Source organism: Pelecanus crispus, chromosome 9, assembly GCF_030463565.1.
Source record: "Pelecanus crispus isolate bPelCri1 chromosome 9, bPelCri1.pri, whole genome shotgun sequence".
Classification (NCBI taxonomy): Eukaryota; Metazoa; Chordata; class Aves; order Pelecaniformes; family Pelecanidae; genus Pelecanus; species Pelecanus crispus.
The window spans coordinates 16,562,774-16,585,023 of NC_134651.1; the positions used below are offsets into that span (position 1 = coordinate 16,562,774).

Consider the following 22,250-nt stretch of genomic DNA (forward strand, 5'->3'; position numbering starts at 1 on the left):
TTTTTGAAGCTAATAATTCTGTATTTACAAGAGGGGATGGGGGGGAAGGCCGCTGCCCGAGCAGACATGCAGTTGGAGATCTCTAATCAGTGGTTTCCAGTAAAGCCCTACACAGTTGGCATTTGCCCTGGTAACCTTGTCTTCTTATGCATTCTACTCACCCCTTCGCCTACCAAGCCTTGGAACAGAGCAAAGCAGAACAGTTTAAAAAAAGAAAAAAAAAAAAAAAAAGGAAAGAAAAAGGAAAAAAAAAGAGAAATTAAAGGAAAAAAAAAGAAAGGAAGAAAAAAAAATTTAAAAAAAATGAAGTCTTCATTTTACTCAGTCCTGGGTCTACTGGCAGCATTTTATTTTTGTTCGCTCATTTAAATTCTGATTGCAAAGTGTTCATTATTTTTTGAGTCTTTAAATAGGGTATTTGTTTGCTCGCTTGGGGCTTTTTTGTTTTGTTTCGGTTTGTGTTTTTTTTGTTGTTTTGTTTTAGCGTTTTAGACGTACCATTCGTTAAAATTTGATGTAAGCGTGCTGTGGCTGGACGTGTGATGAACTGCGGAGGAGGAAGGGGATAAGGAGCTGGCGGTCTGGTTTTCTGTGGATGGAGACACGATGGTTGGAGGGGTGGAGGACTCGTAGCCTGAGCTGGCGGCGGGAGAAGGCTGGGACCCCTGCGAGGATGATTCATGGACCTGCAAGAGAAAACCCGGGCAGAAATAGAGAGCGGCGGAGGACGGAGGCCCTGGCGGCGGCCGCCTTCGGCTGGGGATGCGCCAGACAAGGGGACCCAGCGCCGAGCCCCGGGCTCGGGCATCCCCGGCGGGGCTCCCCGCCGGCCGCAGCCCCGGGGCCGCCCCCCCGGCCCCGGCCCCGGCCCCCGCCCCGGCGCGGCGGGGAAGGCCGGGCAGCGCCCACCGGCTGCCTCCGCGCTCTGCGCCCCCCCCCCCCCCCGCACCCCCTCCCCGGATAAAAGGCACCGACAAAAGGCCCTGCCCGAGGGGCCGGGGCTGAGCGCGGCCGGGCGGGGGGCGGCGCGGCCCGGCGGGCCCCGGGGCGGACTCCGGGGCCGGGCCGCAGCAGCGCGGAGCCCGCAGCCGGCCCCGGGCCCCGGGCCCCGCTCCGCGCTCCGCCCGCAGGCGCCGCCGCCCCACGGCCCGGGCGCTCCTGCCCGCCGTGCCCGCAGCCCTTTCCCCCGGCCGGGCCCGAGGCGGCGGCCGAGCCCCGCACGCCAGGCGCCCTCCATTTACCTTCATGTGCTTTCTGAGGGAGCTGGGGTGCGTGTAGGACTTGTCACACATTTTGCAGAGATAGGGCTTGTCGGAAGTGTGCACATGCATGTGCTTTTTGCGGTCGCTGCTGTTTGCAAAGCGCCTGTCACAGCCCTCGAATTCACACTTAAATGGTTTTTCACCTATTGCAGAGGGAAGGGGGGGGGAAACGGATCTGATTAAGCAGGGCCGGCTGGATCGCTCATTGTCCCCATCGCACCGCCGGACGGAAGCCCCGGGCTCCATTTCAAACACTTGCAACTTTCTAACTTCAACGAGGCTCAAATCCCAAAACCTTGCTTCTCTTCACCGTCCTTTCCGCACCTCCGACCCCTGCTCAGCGTCCATTTCGGGGAGGGGGGAGCTAAAGAACTTTTTTTTTTTTTTTTTTTTTTTTTTTTCCTTTGGAGGGGAGAGTTTCATTTGCAGCCCCAGCCCTGGGCACCTCTCCCTCCTCGCAACGCTCCAAGCGAGAGAGCAGGCGTGGTGGTATTTACACACGATCCTCAGTGTCTAGTTTCCGTTTTTATAGCTCATTCTCGTGATATTTCACGCTCCCACCCACCCCAGCCCCCTCCCCCGTATTTTCTCGCAATATTGAAAATTATCCGGCCGGGGAATACAATGCGAGGGCAGCCCCACAAACCCTCCGCAAAAGCGCTCGGGAAAGCGGCGCTGGCTTTCGGCGCTCGGGGGTGGGAGCGGGGGGAGAGAGCTCTCCCAGCCAGGGGTTGCTGCATTTCCACCTCCCGCGACGGGGAAAAGTTCTCAGGGATCCCGGCGCCTGCCCTCCGCACAACAATAACACACTAACGCGCCGGGCTCGGTTTATTTAAAATCGCTCCTCGGAATTAAATATTTACCAAGCCCTGAATCGCAGAAGGGAGACGGATGAGCTGCCTGCAATATTTAGCACGATTTCTCATCGTGCCACAGTCAAAACTGCCGAACAACAATTAATTAAAACCTATAAATTTAAACAGGACAGGTTGCTGCGATTCTCGCCACCCCCACCCCCCCCCCGCCCCCCCCCCACCCCACCCCCCGCCCTAACAATCCCAGCAGCAAACCCTGCCTTTCTCCCCCTCTGCCTCGGCAGGGATAATTTCCTTTTTGTTGCTGCTGCTGGCGTGGCTGCGACCGAGCTGGTTTTGCAAGGGAGCTCGAGTGGCCCTGGACCGTACCCCCCCCCGAGCCCGAGCCTCGGCCAAGCAGCCCCCCCGGCCCCCCCGGCCCGTCCCTGCGCCCCGCTCCGGCCCCGGCGCTCGGCGCTTCCACTCGCAGAGAGAAAAGCTACAGAGAAGGTTACCGTACCTGTATGAGTTCTTTTGTGTATTTTGAGATTCTCTGATCTGGCAAACACTTTGCCACAGCCCGGGAAAGGGCAGGGGAAAGGTTTTTCACCTGTGTGGACTCTGATGTGATTTACAAGTTTATATTTGGCCTTGAAAGGTTTCCCTTCTCTCGGACACTCTTCCCAGAAACATATGTGATTGGACTGCTCGGGTCCTCCAACGTGCTCCACCGTGACATGAGTCACCAGCTCGTGCATCGTGCTGAAAGTTTTGTTGCAGGACTTTTTGGGGTTTGACAATTGCTCGGGCTCAATCCACTTACAGATGAGTTCCTGTTTGATGGGCTGCCGCATGTAACGAAAGAAGGCCCCTGCCCCGTGGTGGGCTGCCATGTTCATGTTCATGTGGCCGTAGCCGTGCAGCTGGGTCGAGGCGTAGTGCTCGGAGCGGGGGCTGGTGACCTGGCCGTACTGGTCGGGTCTGCCGTACATGTCTCCGGAGAAGCCCAGGCGCATCTGCCCGTTCACCACGTTAGGCGAAGCGTGGCTGGTGGCTTGTTCGTGCAGCCCCGGGAAAAGTAGGTGTCCCGCGGCATCGGTGTGTCCGTGGGGTCCGGCGAAGCTGCCGGCGGCGGAGGCGAAGAGGCTGTGCTGGGCGCTGGCGGCCGCCGCCTCCCCGAAGCCGCGGTTGCGGAACAGAAAGTCCCGGGTGGAGTTGAAGGCGGCGCTGGAGTAGGAGCTGACATGGGTCGGGTGGTGGTGGTGCCCCAGGGCCGCCGCCGCGTAGCCGGGCGCCTGCGAGGTGAAGGCGGTCTGGCCGGCCGAGGCCAGCTCGTGGGTGCTGGGGTTGATTTTGAAGGCGCCCATGCCGTCGGCGAAGGGGTTGATCCCCAGCCCCACTTCTCTGTCCGTGACATCGGCCGTGGAGTGGTGGCGAGAGGATCCGAAGGTAGTGACTCCTATGGCGGGATACTGCGGTCCAGCATCCAGAAGCATCTTCCCAGCGTCGATGCAGCAACCAAAAAAAAAGCACGCGCGCACACACACAACGCGGAGAGAAGCAGCAGCAGCAGCAGCAGCAGCAGCAGCGGCGAAAACACCCTCTTTGGAAAGTCAGCGACGATCACCACCAAAGCAACCACATCAAAAACACCCCCTTCGGCATCAGCGCAGGGGGAAGAAAAAAAAAAGGGGGGAAGAAGAGGGGGAAAAAAAAAAAAAAAAAGAGGCTGGTGCGGAAGGGGGGAAGAGATCTTCGCAGTTGCAAATAATAATAATAAAAACGTGCCCCAAAAATATTCACTGTCTCTCTGCTTTGACTTTTCAGGGAGGTTTAAGTGGGGAGGGGGGGGTTGGGTGGGCTCAAAAATAAACTGGCTGCAAATAACAATAACGGAGAGAGATCAACACGGGCAGCAAAAAAACAAAACAAAAAAGAAACTTCCTTCAGTGATTTTTTTGGCTATAGGAATGTTGCAAAGTGGCCGAGAGCTTGTTTCTCTCTCCTCTTCGAGCTTCCCCACACTCTCCCCGATTTTTTTTTTTTTGGGGGCCTTTTTTTTTTTTTTTTTTCGCTTTGCAAAAAAAGGCGCAAATCATGCACAATATTGTCTTTTGCGGTTTATCTTCCTGGGGAGAAACTTTCACCTCCTCAGCCGGGCGGTGAACGCGAGACTGATAGCGGCAATCATTCCTGCAGATAAATGAATTGAAAAGACGACACCGTCCCCCCCCTTGATGAATGGGAGCCGGGGGCGGAGCGACGTGCGGGCGGACGTGGGCGCTCATTGGTCGGCGGCGGCTCCCCCTTCCCCGCGTAACTCCCCCCGGCCCCGCCAACGAGGGGCGCGCACGGCCGCCTCCCGCCGCTGATTGGCCCCTCCGCCTCATCAATCGCAGGTATTGTGAGCGCCCTGACATCCCTTCTGACAAACAGGGCTGCAGGAGTAGCAACTTTTTTTTTTTTTTTTTTAAATATATAAAGCCTTTTTTTTTTTTTTTCCCTCCACGAAAATATTTCCAGCGCATCTTTTTGTATGTACGTGTGCTAAGGAAAAAAAAAAAAAAAAACTTTGATTATTATTAGGGTTATTTTCTCCCCCGCTCTCCCTCTCTCTGTCCCTCTCTCCCCAGCACTCTGATAATGATGGTAATGATGATTTCTTGGTGATCCAGAATTTTTAAGATCACTGAGCAACTTTTTAGGCTTTGAAAAGAGAAGTCCTGTAGGGACTCGCTTCTTTTGAAGTTGCTGTTTTCCGCTCGTTTAAAACTGAAGCTCTCCAAGAGTAGGTGCTGGGTGCATTTGATTTTATTTTTAAACACCAGGCGCGATTTCTCTGGGTAGCTGACTCTATCCCTCCATCAGGTTTCTGACATAAATCTTGTTTTCTGCACCCATCAAAACGCAGGTGGGTGAGAACTCTTAACTTGCTACTTTTGTTGTTGTTGTTTCGCCTCTTTTTTGTTATTTTCTTTCTCCTTTCTCTCTGGCTCTCCCTTTCTCTCGCTCTCTCTTTTTACGGGGTCTCTTTCATTCAGGTAAAACTGTAAATTTCCCAAACCTACATTGTTTCTCCTCCTGCTGCATGAAACTCCCGGATACTTCTCTCTCTCTTTCTCTCTCTCTCTCTCTCTTTTTTTGGTAAAAATTTATTTTAAATCCTCGATAGGAGCAATGTAAATTTTCTGACATTCAAACCTTTTCTAGTTCACAAATCAGTCACCCTTGTCACAGTTATTGAAATTCCTCAACTTGCCACACCAGGACGGTGGAAAAAGCAGGCGGTGTCTTTGTTGCTGACCAGGCTTTTGATCGCCAGAGAAAATTTACTTACCTTCAGATGAGTGAGCAGAAAAAGAAATAACACTCCCTTTGATTTAGTTAGAAAAATGCAGACATTTGGATTCAGTGCAAACATACAACACTTGGTTGTTTTCTAGATGCAACCCTCGATTAACCTGTCTTTCCCCAGCTCAAAGTCTATTGAAAAACTGCGGATAGTTCTTTTTTGTTCTCGCTACAAAGAGCCATTGACTATATATTAAAATGATTGTTGAAAGGTATAAGTATGGTATTTAAAAGCAGAAAACCTTTGTGGCTTAATCAATTAAGCTAAGCAACATTTGTACAATATTTTAAACGATGCTTCGGCACTAAAAAAGAAAAGATCTCGTGAAACTTTAAAATATAGACGCCTTTGTGTGCGTGTGCATATATACACTTACGTATGTGCCCGTGTGTGTGTACATATATAAAACTGGCAAATTATTTATTTACTCGGTCGCCTGCATATTCATTAGCTCTAATTATTTTCTAGTAACGAAAACACCAAAAGCTCGCTAAGAGTCGGACTCCTTCCATTTCGCCTTTGTTCAGCCCTTCACTTGCCTCCTTCGCAGCTCAGTCCGACCCCCTCCAATTCCTAGCGCCAAACAAAGAAACTTTAAACTCATCCTCTCTAATTAAAGGCGCTGGTAAGCAATCCGCAGCGCAGGTACTGGGGAATCAGACCAGCAGCGCTCTTGCGCGAACCCTTCTCGGGTGAGAACTGCCTCATTTCGAGAGGTATGGAAATGGCCATTGCGCCTAGAAAACAAACAAACAAGCAAACAAACAAACGACAACAAATAAACTTTGATACGCCTGGAAGGAATGTTTCGCTGCAGTTTATCTGCAGATGCAGTTTGCCTGTGCTCGCTGCACGGAGATCGCTTTCAAAGCAGAAGTGTTGTGTAATTTCCCTTGGATCTTGGGAGGCTTTACAGGGTTGGGGGGTTTTGCAGAATAACGCTGGGCTGAATCTACACGTTTGCATTTATTCTGCCAAATCCATTCGAAGGAATTGCAATAGCTTATAGCAACAGGTATACCCGCTCTAGGAGCACGCCTGTGTGTGGACGTGGTCTTTAGGCGGGTGTTACATTACTTTCTGTATTTGGTGCTAAAATTAAGCAAAGGACAGAGTTGTCAGCGTTATTGTGAAGTCTTCAGGGAGATGGCATTAGGAGATCCAGAAAGTTAGGTAGTCCAGTGCTAGCCCGCCTCCCAGTGCAGGGAGAACCCAGTCATCATTCCAGGTCGGTGCAAAATATACGAGAAGGCAGACGAAAGAGTATTTTTAGGAAGCGTATCTAAATATACAGTGTAAGAGTGAATGTAAAAAAAAAAAAAAAAATGTTGTGGGTTGTAGAAGTTATCAAGTGGGATTTGCGGCGCGCTCTCTGCAGGAAACGAAAGCTGCTCCAGTTCAAAGCCACATGCACCAACGTGACATATAAGCCATTAAAATATCATCCTGACGGCTCATTTCTGCTTCATCATACATTCCCTAACTGCTTCCAGAAAGCAAGAAAAGAAGAAATGAAGGATGACCGCCTCGATGGAAGCACCAAAGAGGTGGTGGGTTGTTGGGGGGGGGTGTTATTGTTTTCTTCTTTCATTCTTTCTTTCTGTTCCCTTCCCCCCACCCCCACTTTTATTTCTGCCAGTTAGGACATGAGGGGAAACCTTCAACAGGTCGCAGGGGTAAGTGCCTGGGAGCAGGGGGTGCCTGGGCAGCCCGGGCGGCTGGCTAGCCCCCGCCGCCTGCCCCGAGGGCTGGGCGAGAGCTCCCTGCCCCCGGGGGGGCCCGGCGGGAGGAGGTTTGGCCACCCCGGGGGAGAAGGGCCGGAGCCCCGCGGTGCAGGGGGGGGGCAGTGCCTCGGCTGCCCCGCGCCCACGTGGGGCCGGCCCCCGGCGGCACCGCGGCGGGCGGGGGCGGGCGGAGGGAGAAGCGCCCGGGCGCCGTCGAGGGGGGCTCCGGCAGCCTCCGCCGGGCGCCGCGCCCGCTCCCCTGAGCCCGAGGGGGGGGCCCGGCCCGGCGGTCCGCGCAAGGCGGGGCGGCGGGGGTCCGCGGAGCGGGGCGGAGGCGCTCCCAGCCCCGACAGCGGCCGGGCTCGGCGGGGACGGGCAGGCGGCGGGTCCGGGCGGGTCCTGCGGCCGCCCAGGCAGGGTCGGGGGGGGCGGCCCGGGGCGGCGGGCAGAGGGCGAGGAGCGCTGACAATGGAGAGCCCCGTGGGGAGGCGTCCCGGGGGACGCGCTCCCCGCCCAGCGCCTCGCCCACCGCCGCGCCCGGTGCCACGGGGACGCGCCGGGGGAGCCGGCGCTCCGGCACCGCACGCCCTTCTTTATAGGCGGGCGCAGGAGGGACGGAGCCCGGGAGCCCGGCCGGCCCCCTCCACCCTCCCCACACTCACCCCCCGCCCCCCCCCCCCCCCCCCGCTTGCAGGGCCGGGGGAGCTGCCAAAGAGGCTGGGTGCTGCCGCCAACTTCGCGCAGAGCCCGCGGAGGGGCTGAGACCCCGGCCCCGAGGGGCCGCCCCGCGCCCGGCGCCGGCTGGGGAAGGGGCGATGCTCCCAAATCCCCGCCGAGGGTGACCTCTGACCCGAGCCCGGCTCCATGTGCCAGCCCCCGGGCAGCGGCACAGCGCCGGGCCGGGCGGGGACCGGCGTGGGCTCCTCGCCGAGCCCCCCCGTGGCCCCCTGCCCTGCTGCTCCTTTGTCGCGCACGGTCCTCAGCGCCGGGGAGCCCGGCCAGGCGGGGAGCCCGTCTGCCGGGCTGGGCTCGGGGCTCGCTCCACCCGGAGCCGAGGAACTTTATTTCTGCACCGAGACCTTCCCGGCGAGCGCTCCCTTCACCCTGCGCGGCCGCGGACAGCACAGGTTGCGTGACAAGCCGGTGGCGGCGGGGCGCACGCCGTCCCCGCTGCCCCACGCTCAGCCCGGCTCTCCCATCCCGGGGCAGCGCCGCCGAACGCGCCCGGGGCCGCCGGGCTCCCGCGGGGGCGGCGGCGGCTCCCGGCCCCGCTCCGCGGGCGCACCTTTGGCCGGGTGTAGGAGGCAGCATTTGTGGAAGGGGGGGCGGGTCCCCCCCTGCGCGGGCTGCAGCCCCTCGCACCCCCAGCCCTAGCGTGGGACCCGGGGGGGTTCTGGTCCCCTGCACCGGAGCCGCGGGCTCGGCCCGGGCGAGATCCGTCCGGCTCGGGTAGCGGGGCATCCTCAGCCTCCTGCTCCGCCAGTGGCACTGCGTAGATGAGAAAGGCGTGCGAGGTCGAGCCAGAGTTTTAGCCAATATTTACTCTGAAATCCACAACTGGTTTGCCTTCGTTTTTTTGTCATCTGGTAACCATTTGAAATATTAAATACAGCGGATTTTTTTTTTTTTTGTCCAGTTTCAACAAGTTTTGGCGAACGCTTGGGAACTGAGCACTCCTCCAGCCTCCCAACCTAACCAATAAAGCACAACTCCTGCAAACCTCTCACTAGCGGGGCAGCGTTTGCTGCTCTGACTTGATAAAAGTGTGAGGATGAATAGAAGTTGACTAGAAAATGTAATTCCTAAGGGTTTCCTCTAGTTCTTTTTATTTCGGCAGTAATTTTCATCACAGCGGTGAAAATACTAAGGACATCAAATTATTTGTGACAGAGTATGACTGTGATACGCTGATGAAGTTTCATAATTAATATCATCAATTATTTGTGTTAGTATAGATTTATATTCACCAGCCCTGGAGTCCCTATAATAATAGTAGCAGTAGCAATAATAATAATCTCCTTTGAAGTAACTGATTCCAGATTCTAGTGCGCTTTTCTGTATTGGGGGAGGAAGAAAGAAAAAAAAAATTAAAAAAGCAAACCCTTAGAATTTCAAAGATATCTGCAAAAATTCAGACTCGGACCCTCCATCAAGTCCCAGATGTGCTCTCAGGGTTCTTGCTGCCGCTCAAAGAAAGATGTGCAAAGTTCTGCCTGCAGTAGTGGCAGTGCTCAGCTTTGCAGAGTGCAAAGAGCAAGCTGAAAATTATAGGCAGGGAGAAGTGCCAGTGTGGTACTATACTAATCCTTGCTGAGACAACAACTTGCGTTGGGGGCTCGGAGAGAGTCCGAAATTTAATTTCGCGAGGGAAGGATCTGTAAACAATATAGTCGAGTTGGTAAAAACCTGCCTTACAATAGCCTGCCAGAAGGTGAATGTCAGATCAAAGGAGAACTGAAAAGATGTCCTTTCATATTTTTTTCCCCTAAATCAGCCATGGAAACTTCATGACTCCATAAAACATGTGCTGCTTCGCCGGGGAGACAGCCTCCCGTTTCCCCTCGGAGAAAGCTTGTCTTCCCCCCACCCTCGCTGCTTAACTCTTGTGTTTTGTTTTTTTCTTTTCTTTTTGAATCCATGATGCCCGAGTCACATAGCGCCTTACTTGTTTCATATCACACACAAATGGTTTTGCTCTTAACTTTCCACCCCTCTCCCCAAACAGGAACAAAGTCAGGAAATGAGGCACAAGACTCCCCTTGTAATGAGGAAAAGAAAACGACTTTACAGAAACATCCTGGAGAAGTCAAGTAAGTTAAAATATGTCTTTTTCTCAGTTCAAAGGAGACAATATTTTTTTCAGCTTAGCGTTTAACGTACTTGCATAAACACAAATCAGCGACACAACTCCCCACCAGCAGCTGCCTAATCCTGCTCAATGCCTATTCATTTGGAGGTTCTAGAATTAATATTTGACGACTCTCTCATTGAAACAACAACCCCTGACCCCATGTGATTGCACTGTCACATTATTCTATGACATATTCATCTTGAATTCATTTACGGACGATTTGATTGGAATGAGGTTTGACATGTATTGGATCCTATTAAAGAAGAAGACTTTGATCTTGTTGATGGGGTTTACATGATATGTATCATCTTTACCAGGGATACCAGGCTTCCACAATGTGGTGTCTAAGTAGTTAGTGACTGACAGCTTATCTGACAGGAATACCTTAATCTTGAGGTACTGAATGAAACATTCTGTTTAAAATAAGCATATGATTTGCTTGTCCTAGGGTAGCTCTAGGTCACAAAAAGTGAGAGGCAAACCTAGGCGCAAGCCCTTGCTCATCTGGTAGCTGAGTTCCCATTCTCCGGGAACCCTGAAATAAAGAAGTCCCCGTAGGTGGGAATGGGTCGAGGAACCGAAACAAAGGCAGAGTGTGCTCCCGAGCCGCTCGGTACCCTCTCCTCTTGCCTCCGAGGAGATGCTGGGGTTACTGAAAGGCTTTCTGGAACCACCTCTTCCTAAACAGCAGTGCCTTCTGCCGGGGCAGGCAGGACTCGGGCTCAGGTCCTGCGCCTGCCCCTGTGTCCCTCGCTGCCTCCCTCGTCTCTCCCTGCCTAATGCGAGTTTGGGGGATAAGGAATCGCACAGGCTGACTTCTCGGTCCTCTCTGTTTCCATGCCTCGCTTTTTTCCCTTTCTCACAGTAAATATTAGGATTTTCAGATGAAACCGTTTCCCTCCTCTCGTCCGGAAGTTGAAGCCTAAAGGTTCCTAAAGCCGCTGGAACCTGCTGTCTGGAGAGTTCAGGGCACCCCTCCCCTCCCGTCCCAGCCCTCGGGCACCGGCTGGCAAGTTTCTAGCTGGCTCGCAGGGAAGGAAGTTTCTGCAGAGGCAGGAGTGGGAGAGCACGGGGGTGGGTGAAGGTCAGACTTTGCTCGCCCCGATGCTTCCCGGGGCAGGAGCTGTTCCTTGCGCTGAGCACGACTCTAAGGGTGAGCAGGATTTGGCCCCAAGTCAAAGAGCACAACACGAGCAGACCCTGATTTTCTGGAGCTTTGCACCTCACCTTCACAGCAAGCCCTTTCTCCGGCGAAGGCAGAAATATGGATAAGCGCCTTGCCGTATGGGTAGATTCCCACCCAAAACAAGGCAAAGGGTGGTGGATCTGTAAAGCCGTCCCGCAGCAGGGGCTGTCCCCATCCCCGGGGGTTACCGCAAAGGGGTGTGCGGTGCAGTTTCCATCCCGTAGGCCCCGACAGCCGCCCGGCGCGGGGCGGGGGTGCAGGCAGGGGCCGCAGGGTTGGGGCTGCTCAGCTCGGCCCCGCACCCCCCCAGGTGTGGGCAGGCGGAGCTCTGGGTCCCGCACGGCGGGGTGGAAAGCGGGGAGGCAGCTCTGGCCCCCTCCCAGGGCACAGCCCCGACGTGCGGGGCTCCTGCCTCCTCCCGGCGCTGCCGTGGCCAACTCGCCTCTTCCCCGAGAGAGCCGCGTCGTGGGCAGGGGCGGACGGGGGGAGCGAGGAGGAAAAGTGCTTGTGACTCGTCTTTGCAACATGTCACCTCTATAGAGCAGCCCCCCAGCACGGGCGGGCTCTGGGGCCGGGGGCTGCGGCCGGGGTAGCAGAAACTCAGCAGCCGCTAGAAAATTGGTGCTCAAGACCGAGCTGCCCTCCTGTTCGTGTTGACCCGGCACCCAAGGGATCCGGCACCCAAGGGAGCACCGTGGTCCCTCTAAACTTCACTTCCCTTAAGATAAGGTCTGTCCTATAGAGCTTCCAGGAACATTGTCCTATGGACCTGCCCTGATGGCTGAGTTTCAGCTTCAGCTCAAGATGTTTCTGTTTCGCTGCTTGGGCAATCTTGCCTTCTCCTTGGAAAGGCTCCGGTTCATCCAGCTCATGAGTCCCGAGGGCAGTCTAGAAGGCGGTGCGCTTACCGTAGCCAGGTGGGTTGGAAAGGAAATGATAATAATTTAAAAAAAAAAAAAAAATTGGCCCTGCTTAAGCTGATGTTGACACGTTTGAGAGTTTGCCGAGAGCCCGGCTTATCTGGTCAAACAGGGCTCAGGCCGCTGCCAAGAAGCGGGAAACCTCGGTCACCCCTCGAGCGGCAGCCGTACGAGCTCAGGCTGCCAAGGGGCTGCACAAACAGGCATTCAAGTTTTCAAAACATTCTGGGAGATGCGCGGAGCTCGGCCGGGTCTGGCCCCGCTCCCCTCCTCTTCCCCGTTTCTCCGCCTCCCCGCAGTCATGTGGCGGCCCCCGCCCGCCCCCCGCCCCGCTCCCCCCCCGCACGCAACCGGGGCTCACACCAACTTCACCTAACAGTGAGGGACACCGAGGGCCAGGTTCTCCTGCACTGCCTGGGAGAGGGAGTGAGGGAGAGCCCTGAGTGAGGGGCGAGCTGAGAGCCATGAGTGTCTGACGAGAAACCATCACAATATTTTAAATGAGCTTAGGCAAACCGGTTATGACATTTTTTTAATTGATAAACTGTTCCAGATGTTTTCTCCCTTGACTGAGAAGTGTCAGAATTGATGGATAACAAGTATGTAGAGATGCAGTGTTTTAAGGAGGTAGGAGGAAAGCAGCTTTATTTGGAATTCACACTCTCAGTACGTTTGTAAGTAACAGATTCATACTTCCTAACGTTTGTCTCTTCTGTGCGCTCCTATTGAGATGGTCATGAATAGGACTGTCAAATCCATTTCGTAGAGCAAGTAGACTTGAAAGTTGAGATATTGTGAGGATGGTGTGTGGTTTAAAATGCCTGCGTAAACATGTTATGTAAGGACGGAGAGCTAATTGCATCATTTGTCACTTCTCATCATCTCCACTCAGAAAGATGTACACAAGGATGTATCTATAGCTAGCTACCTAAATATTAGCCTTGTGTTACAGGGGAAATAGTGGTGAAAGCCACGCAGAGCCAAAATACGTAACTGCAGCCAGCCCAGAGTACGCGAAGCTGTGATAAAAATGTCCCCTATGTGGTTATGTATGTCCTACGCTTTAATGTTAAGGTTTCCGATCATTGGCTGGTAGCTTCTGTTGTGAGAGTAGCTGGGTTGACATTGCCAAACAGTTTCTTGTTTTACTACTTAACATAAAACCTATCGATCGCCGATACTGTTAAATTTTTATGGAGACGCAAAATTCCGCGCAGGGAGCTTTACCTGGCGTGCATGCGGTAAAGTAGCCACTGGCAAGTTAACAGCAAGTCAATGTATTAAAACGCTGGGAGTTTGACACGACGCATAGAGAATTAATTGTTGCTTTATTTCGTAAGACTGCGCGTTTATTGGTGGAGGCATTTTTATGTCAGGATCCGAGTTCTGTGGAAATAACGTGGGCAGATATTCACAGCTGTGTTTTACTTTCTTGAAGCAGATGCCCGATTCCTTCCCTCTTTTGCCCCGTCTCATTACTTTTTTGAAGCAATCCCCTTCTCAAAAACTTAAGTGGATGCTTCTTTCCGTGCTGAAGCCCTAAGCTCTTCTCAACCTGTAAGGCCCCAGTGTATACAGCTGGAACCCTAGCCTACAGTAGCGACACAAACCTTGCAGACCAGGTTCTTTCCTTCAGGTGAGAAGCACCACAACCGGGTCGGTCGTGAATGTTTTGCAATGCTTCCCCTTCAAGCCAAGGATGGGGATTTTACGTGGAACTACCCTGTAAGTGTGCGTGAGAGAGAGGGAAAGGAGAGAGACTCCTCTTCTGGGTTAAGCACTCAGATTCAGTCTAAACATCACGATCTCTCGCATTGCTCCGGCAGCCAATAACCAGATAACTGCTAAAACTTGTCAAAGGAGGGGAAGGGCACGGGGAGCCTGCCAGGAATCCTTTGTCAGGGCTCAGGCACCGCTACAATAGCCCGAGCGCCAGGCCGATCGCGTAAGCCTCGCAAGCGAGCTGGGCGGCGCGGCTCCCGCTGCCGCTCTCGCCGGGGAAGGACGCGCTCCCCGCGCTGCCAACAAGTGCCAGGGACCCGCCGGCCGCCCCGGGCCCGCTTCCGCGGGGGTGCGGGGCCGCCTCGCCCCCCGCGGCTCCGGCCGGGCGGCGAGGACCGCGGGGCGCTGCCGGGGCCCTGCCGGGGGGGGCACCCCGCGGGCTGCCCCCCGCCCCGGGGCAGGGCAGCGGGGAACGGGCACAGGCCGGGGCGGGCGGCCGGGGCGCTCCCCCCCGGGGTCCCCCCGCCCGCCTCGGCTTTGTTCCCCCACGGCCGCAGCCCGGCGGCGGAAGCTCGGCGACCGCCCGACGGCGGGGCGCAGGGCGGCCCGGGGGACGACCCCGCTCAGGGCCTCCGGCCGCCGGGCCGGGCTGCGGCCGCCGGCTCCGCCGTGTCCGCGGGCCGCGCCGGGGGGCTCCGTGGGGCGGGGGGGGGGCCGGGGGAAGGGGACGCCCGGCGGCGGCGGCATGCGCAGTCCCCCCCCCGCCCCGCCCCGAGCGCTAACCCTTTCAGTCAGCAGCGGGACCTGTCATCGGTGATGTCACCCCGGCGGCAGCCAATGGGAAGGCGCGGCGATTGTTTGGCCGGCGGGGCCGGCGCCGCGGCCCGGAGGCGGCGCGCGGCCGCTCGCGCCCCGTCCCGTCCCGCGGCCGCGCCGCGCCGCGTGGGGCTCCCCGCCGGCCCCGCGGGAGGACGGGCGGCGCGGGGGGACCTCCCCGGCCGCCGCCGCCAAAAACGAGCCCCCGCCGGCCCCCGCCGAGCCCACCCGCTGGCAGCGCCGCCCCAGCGCCCCGCCGCCGGGGCAGCGGGACCGGCAAACTTTTTCTGGGGAAAAAGGAAAAAAAAAAAAAGTTTGGGTTTTTTTTACTCCCCCCCCCCCCCCCCCTTGTGTCTCTCTCCTCCCGCTGTCAGGTGACTTTTTAGCGTTAGAAGCTAATGAGCGTGGATGCTCTGGGATCCCAGTGATGGACCCTGCTGCTCTCTCCAGGCGGAACACGGCGCTGAGATTAGTAGACTTGGCGGGGGCTCCTCGCCACCACCACCACCACCCCCCTCAGAGCGTGACAGGCTTCCCGGGCTTCGCCGGGCACCCCCACGCCACGGCGCCCACGCAGCCGGGGGAGCACGCCGCCGAGTCCCCGCCTCGGGCCGCACCCGCTCCGGCCAGAACACATGGGGCACCACCACCATCCTCATCCTGCTCCTCAGCATCACCCTGCGGCCCTTAAGCTCAGCCCTGCCCCTCATCCCCACCACCAGCTCCACCACCACACCACCATCATCATCATCATCATCATCATCATCATCATCAGGCAGGCCAAGCCGAGGTGGTCTCTAGTCAAACGGGAGCGTTTGGCCCGGCGCAGTCACCAGCAGCCCCTTACCCCGTCTCTCACCCAGCCCAGGCTCTGGCAGCAGGTAGGGACTTCTTCATACGCAGGGACCTGCCGGCCCCACTCATGCCAGGGCTGACCGAGCAGCACCCGCTGCAAGTTCTCACCACGGACTGTTTGTCTCAACAACAGGTAGCTACCCCGGACACCATGGTCACCACCACCACCACTCAGAAGCTGGGAATCCCTCTCTGTTCACTGGACTCCATGAGCAGCCTCCCCATGCAGCTCCAGGTGGCCATCTAAACGGACAGATAAGACTGGGGTTACCTGGAGAAATGTACGCCAGGTCTGAACATTTCACTCAAGTACCAGCCTCCAGGACAGATCCTTTTGCTGCTTCTTCGCTTCATAGCTACGGTGGCATGAATCTGAACGTGAATCTGGCTCCACACCACGGCCCGGGGGCCTTCTTTCGTTACATGAGGCAGCCCATCAAACAGGAACTCATCTGTAAGTGGATTGAGTTGGACCAGACTCCCAAAAAATTATGCTCGAAAACTTTCAGCACGATGCACGAGCTGGTGACTCATGTCACGGTGGAGCACGTTGGAGGACCCGAGCAGTCCAATCACATATGTTTCTGGGAAGAGTGTCCAAGAGAAGGGAAACCTTTCAAGGCCAAATATAAACTTGTAAATCACATCAGAGTCCACACAGGTGAAAAACCTTTCCCCTGCCCTTTCCCGGGCTGTGGCAAAGTGTTTGCCAGATCAGAGAATCTCAAAATACACAAAAGAACTCATACAGGTCAGTATGTAAAGCTCTCTTTACTCTCTCTCTGTGTTATTCAGCATACTGTTTTGCTTTATTTTGTTTTTAATGTATCCTTTGCGTTGTTATTGAATGCACGCCAAGTACTTCTGGAAAATAAATTCTCAGATTTGTTTGCTTCTTTACCGTTTGAAGGGGGGGGGGAGAAAAAGGGGGGGGGGGAAAGGAGAGCGAGAACAAATCTCAGAATTCTCGTCCATATTTTTTTTTCTGGTTGTGTGGAGAGGTTGCTGTAATGTTTATGCGGGGTAGAGCTGTGTAAATATCGAGTGATATAGCTACTATTTCTGCTTATTCACACAGGCGAGGAATTTTTTTTTTTTTTTTGGCAGTTTAAAGTAGTTGGGGGAAAAATGAAATCATTGTGCAAGCTCACAAATTAAAAGTGAACAATAGAAGTTACAACTTGTCTAGTCAGTTTTGACTGATGTCGCTGAGATGCTGCTGCTCGAACGTTGTGAGAATAACACAGCTGCGACCTTTTCGTTCAACAGTTTTGTTTTGGGCAGAGGGAGTTTCAAATGTTTGATCTGAATAACACTGACATTTTAATGAGCATTGCCTTTCAACGACTCTGCATTCGCAAATATAGGGAGCTGCAAGTTCTGATTCTCGGGAGGGAAAAAAAAAAAAAAAAGGAGGAGAAAACGCGGTATTGTTTCGGCCTGTACATTTTTGAAATGTCATTTGCAGATCTGTTAAGCGAAACTGGGACATGTGTCAGAAAACATCTGTTAGTTCTTAGTTAACAGAAAATAAAGTAACTCGATGGACGATCTTGCAAACTATGTTTGAGCTCTTCCGTCCAGGAAGCATTTATAATTAATGAAATTGCACGTAGAAAGTTTTCACACTTCCAGGAGCAGCTTGTGAAGTTGTATTAATTAGTTTAGCAGCCGGTGTTTGTAGGCTGTAGCGCTGGCGCTTTTTTTTTTTTTTCCCTGTTTTCCTTTTTTTTTTTTCCTCTGAAGAAGAAGATAAGAAATAAGCCCTTTTAGAAAATTTAATCTGTTCCAGTGTAGGGTTTTCCACCTCCCCACCCCCTCCTGTACAGCCTTATGCACTGCGAGGGGAAACTACATAATCCTATTGTAAGATCTGCTTACAGCCAAACGATTTTTTTTCGCCTTCCAGTTCATTAAAACTCCCCTTCCCCCATGCTCGGTGCAGGGCTTGACCTTCCAGGAGTTGCATTTTTATGATATAACTCGACGTGATATAATATGCAGAACGTATATTAATTTCGTATCGCTATCGTCTAAACATAGCACAGAGATTTTACAGCGACCGTCACTCGTCACCTAATTATTTTTCCATCGCTCTGATGAATAGCTCGTCTGTGTGCGGGGGGGGGGGGGGGGGTGGAATAGCAAAGTTGTGTTCCTCTGCTGCCTTCTCGGCCCCCTTTTTCGAGGAGAAGAAAGGAGTATCCCCGAGTCACATAACTTGCACCCGAGCCAGCTCCTTGTCGGATCAGCACAGGTACAGCCATTAACCGGGAGAGCTCATCCCTTAATGACAGTATTTTTCCTAAGTAAACAAACTTTTACTGCTCTTTAACGGCCTCTCTGTTTGAAGTCTCTGAAGCAGAAAATGGTTAAATTCTTGGGAAAACTGACCTACATCGGAGAGGCAGGTTCAGGGCAAACCCGAAATCGGAGGTTTGCGTTTATTAAACATCATTCCGCGCGTCTGTACTTTTCGCTTTAACTTTCCCGGTGATTAATTGCTGTATTGTGAAAACTCCTGCAGGGCCTTTATGGTTCCAGCGTTTCTATATTAAACACCCAGAAGTTGTCAAAAACGCAATGTTTCTGAAACCCTAATAGAACTCGCTACGAATTATTCATGAAGACAGTTCTAGATTCAACAGGAAAATTATTGCCTCCTCAAATATTAATGACTTCTGATTTCTCCGAGGCTGGGGAGCAGGCAGAGGGATTTCTGGCGATGTGCGGATTTTCCAGGTTGGCGGGTAAGGCCGTCAAGGCGGCGGCAGCGGGACGAGCAGGACGGGCAGGGATCACTTCGCCGCCTTCCCAGCGGGCCAGGAACAATGGTGCGAGGCGTGGGACGGAGCCCCTCTCCTCCCGGGCGGCCCCCGCCGCCCCCGCGCCGCGCCCGCAGCCCCGGGGGCCGCCACCCCCCCACCCCCCCCCCCGCCCCGGCTTCCCCCACCCCCCTCACCCCCCCCGGAGAAATTGGTAAATACCTTAATCACTCCCGGAGACGGGGGATTATGCCACAATTTCCAAGCTGAATCTCACTGAACACTTTTGCCCAGCTACAAGTGTGGGGGTAAAATGGCGGTTGAGATCCTGCGCTTCTCCATCACCCGGGGAACTTTCTGCGTGGCTGCGCCTCCGTGCCCGGGCTGCGGCAGCCAGGACCTGTAAAATGTCCTCTCCCTGCCGGCTAGGGATTTCCACGTAAGAAAACCTGCTTTCGCGAAAGGACTGCTTGCAAATGGCTCGGATGGCTCCTCTTTATCGAGGCGTTCAGAGAAGGCAAACCGGTCAGCTGAGAAAATGCTGCCCTCTTCCCACTTGAAACATGACTGTACGGAGGGACTTTTCTGTGGCTCTTTCAGGGGGTTAAGCGAAATTGAACATTTTTCAACTCTGGGGGAAGCGGAATGCGCCGCAGCCCGCTTTTACCTGAATGTAACTGACTTTGCACAAGCAGAGTGCTTATGAGGATGGCTTTCCCTGGGGTCTCCTACTTACTGCTTGCTTGTACTACACTAATATCCTTGATTTGTTGTCTCAACTTGGATGCTGAAGGTCAAATTGTTTCCTTACGTGAAACTGTAATTAGATTATATGCGTGCGCCTCTGCATATGCCCCGCTCTATGTCGACAGTATTTGGTTACAGGGCCCGCATCGTTTTCTAAGAGACCTTATTTTAACCTCTTCCCCCCCTTCCCTCTAACGCCAGGTATTTACCCATCCTTTGTGCAAATGTTAGCGGTGCAGGATGTGAGAGCTCCTCATTGATTATTACAGTGCAGAAAGGACATACTTTAAACGCGGAGCCATGAGCTTTTTCCCACCCACCTTGCATAAAGTGCATTCATGTGAAATATTTGGAATGCCTTCCTTTATGTGCCTCTGCTCGCAGCCGAGCACGAGGTGGGCTGCGTCCTCCGAAATTTAATCGTGACGAACTGAGAGGGAAAAAACCCCAATCCAACAAATTCGAAAAAAAACCCCAAACCTGGAAGCTTTTACAAATGTTGGAAGTCCTTTCGACCACATACGCCATGACGGTGAACACAGTGCTTTGTTTGCACTTCACGTTTAAGGTTCGGCCGTATATTTTTGTGGTGTCCTCCGCGCCCTGATACTTTTTGGCTTTTGACGGATGCGGAGGTTATTTTCATACTAGGTGGGTGCAGGACCTGGGTACTCCTTGGAGAGCGGGGTTTTGCTGTTTGCTATTATCAGCGACAATAACGTAGTCACCATTTCATCCGAAGCTGGCTGTGGCGTGTTGCCTTGAAACCTTTCTATATATCCTGTACCATGCCCGGTCCACACGATCCGAGGTTAAACTTTCACACGACTCCAGCAACACGATTATATTTCTATTATGCTTAACGTCACTTATCATAGTACCAGACAAATTAATCCGATTGCGATTCCTTCCATGACTGAGTAGGTTCAAATGAAAAGGGGAATCCTACCCTCACGACAGTGCCTTGCACCGGCCTAGTCGTCCTCCTGCTGAATCTCAATCGTTTTGCGCCCCCCCCCCCCCCCCCAATCAACGTCTTTTTGAAAGATTTTGTGCCTTAACGCACGGTATCAGCAAGCCGGGGAGTGGGAAAGGAGGCGGGATGCGGATCTTCCACGGGATTGTAATCAGTGCAAGAATGGAGTGGCTGAGATGTGATCTAGCCAGGTTATGAATAATATTTCCACGTGCACCTGGGGGAGTGTGAGAAATTTATTTAACGTAAAAACCTTCCCAGGATAAATCACTGACCGCTCTTGCTGCAGGACATCGGAGGCTGCGGGGACAACACCACGTTGTTTGCTCGGAACGAGCACTTGGCCTCTAAGTTGTCCTTATCTCGGGGCTTTGTCTTTTGCACAAAACCCCACGTCGACGCACAGGGCAGGGGAAGGGGGAGGAGAAGCTGGCCGGGCAGGGCGCTCCCGGTGCGGAGCCGGCTGCGCAGCCGGGTGGGCACGGGGCGGCGGCGCCGGGGGAGCTCGGCGGGGCGGGCGGGGAAGGGCAGGGCCGGTGGCGGGGCGGGGGCAGGCGGAGGCCGGAGGGGAGCTGCCCGGGGAGAACCGTGCCAGGGCCGGAGAGAGGGGCCCGGGGAGGCTGCGAGCTTGCGGGGGGTGCCGGGGTGCGGCATCCCTTGCCCTGCGGCCGCCGTCGCTAATGGCTGTGCTCGCCCATTGCCTCCTGCAGGGGAGAAGCCGTTCAAATGTGAATTCGAGGGCTGTGACAGACGCTTCGCCAACAGCAGCGACAGAAGAAGCACTCGCACGTCCACACCAGCGACAAGCCCTACAACTGCAAAGTGCGAGGCTGCGACAAGTCCTACACCCACCCCAGCTCCCTGAGAAAACACATGAAAGTGCACTGCAAATCCCCTCCTCCCAGCTCCGGCTACGAGTCCTCCACGCCCTCCTTGGTGTCCCCCTCCTCGGACTCCGGCCGGGAGCCCCCCGCCTCCTGTTCCCACGCCGAGCCCTCCGCGCCCGCGCAGCCCGCCGCCAACCTGAGCGAATGGTACGTGTGTCAGGGCGCGGGGCTCCGCGGCCCCCCCGCGCCCCCCGCCGCCCCCGCGCCGCCGCGCCCCCACGGCGACCCCCGGCCCCGCTGCTAGGGAGCCCCGCGGGCGGCGGAGCGGGCCGGGCCGGGGCCGGGGAGCGCTGCTCCGGGGCACGGGGAGGCCGAGCGGGAGAGGCGGAGAGAGGCGCTTGGCAGAGGGAGAGACGACGCGCGGCGGAGGACGCGGGGGGGCCGGCGGCGGGCCCCAGCCTGCGCTCCCGGCACCCCGCACACGGGAGGGCAGCTCCGGCCTCGGCAGGGGTGCTGCCGCTCCTCCCTCCGCGCCACGCACACCCCCCTCCTCCGACCGTCTTGCTCCAGTCTGTTTACAAGCCCACTGATCTGCATCCCCTTTCCTCCTTTCCTTTCCTTTCCTTTCCTTTCCTTTTCCTTTCCTTGCCTTCCTTTCCTTTCCTTCTTCCTTTCCTTTCCTTTCCTTTCCTTTTTCCTTTCCTTTCCTTTCCTTTCCTTTCCTTTCCTTTCCTTTCCTTCCTTTCCTTTCCTTTCCTTTTCCTTTCCTTTCCTTTCCTTTCCTTTCTCCTTTCCTTTCCTTTCCTTTCCTTTCCTTTCCTTTCCTTTCCTTTCCTTTCCTTTCCTTCCTTTCCTTTCCTTTCCTTTCCTTTCCTTTCCCTCCCTCCCCTTTCCCTTCCCTTCCCTTCCCTTCCCTTCCCTTCCCTTCCCTTCCCTTCCCTTCCCTTCCCTTCCCTTCCCTTCCCTTCCCTTCCCTTCCCTTCCTTCCCTTCCCTTCCCTTCCCTTCCCTTCCTTCCCTTCCCTTCCCTTCCTTCCCTTCCCTTCCCTTCCCTTCCCTTCCTCCTTCCCTTCCCTTCCCTCCCCCTTTCCCTTCCCTTCCCTCCCCTTTCCTTCCCTTCCCTTCCCTTCCCTTCCCTTCCCTTCCTTCCCTTCCCTTCCCTTCCCTTCCCTTCCCTTCCCTTCCCTTCCCTTCCCTTCCTTCCCTTCCCTTCCCTTCCCTTCCCTTCCCTTCCCTTCCCTTCCCTTCCCTTTCCCTTCCCTTCCCCTTCCCTTCCCCCTTCCCCTTCCCCTTCCCCTTCCCCTTCCCTTCCCCTTCCCCTTCCCCTTCCCCTTCCCCTTCCCCTTCCCCTTCCCCTTCCCCTTCCCCTCTTCCCCTTCCCCTTCCCCTTCCCCTTCCCCTCCCCTCCACTCCCCTCCACTCCCTCCCCTCCCCCGAAGGACCAAAGTGGTTTC

The 22,250-nt window shown here is 55.1% G+C and overlaps 2 protein-coding genes across 2 annotated transcripts; one reads left to right on the forward strand and one right to left on the reverse strand.

Moving 5' to 3' along the window:
- Positions 1 to 488: 488 nt before the first annotated feature.
- On the reverse strand, positions 489 to 3,552 carry LOC142594280 (zinc finger protein ZIC 1). Its single transcript, XM_075716571.1, has 3 exons — positions 2,577 to 3,552; positions 1,242 to 1,405; positions 489 to 686 (listed from the first exon to the last, which is right to left on the reverse strand). The coding sequence occupies exons 1-3, from the start codon at positions 3,550 to 3,552 to the stop codon at positions 489 to 491; spliced, it is 1,338 nt and encodes a 445-aa protein (XP_075572686.1).
- Positions 3,553 to 15,054: 11,502 nt separating this feature from the next.
- ZIC4 (Zic family zinc finger 4) lies at positions 15,055 to 21,101 on the forward strand. The gene is given in 6 exon segments (XM_075716556.1): positions 15,055 to 15,228; positions 15,230 to 15,352; positions 15,355 to 15,574; positions 15,577 to 16,233; positions 20,681 to 20,740; positions 20,743 to 21,101. Coding segments are annotated over 6 exon segments (1,593 nt in total).
- Positions 21,102 to 22,250: the final 1,149 nt, after the last annotated feature.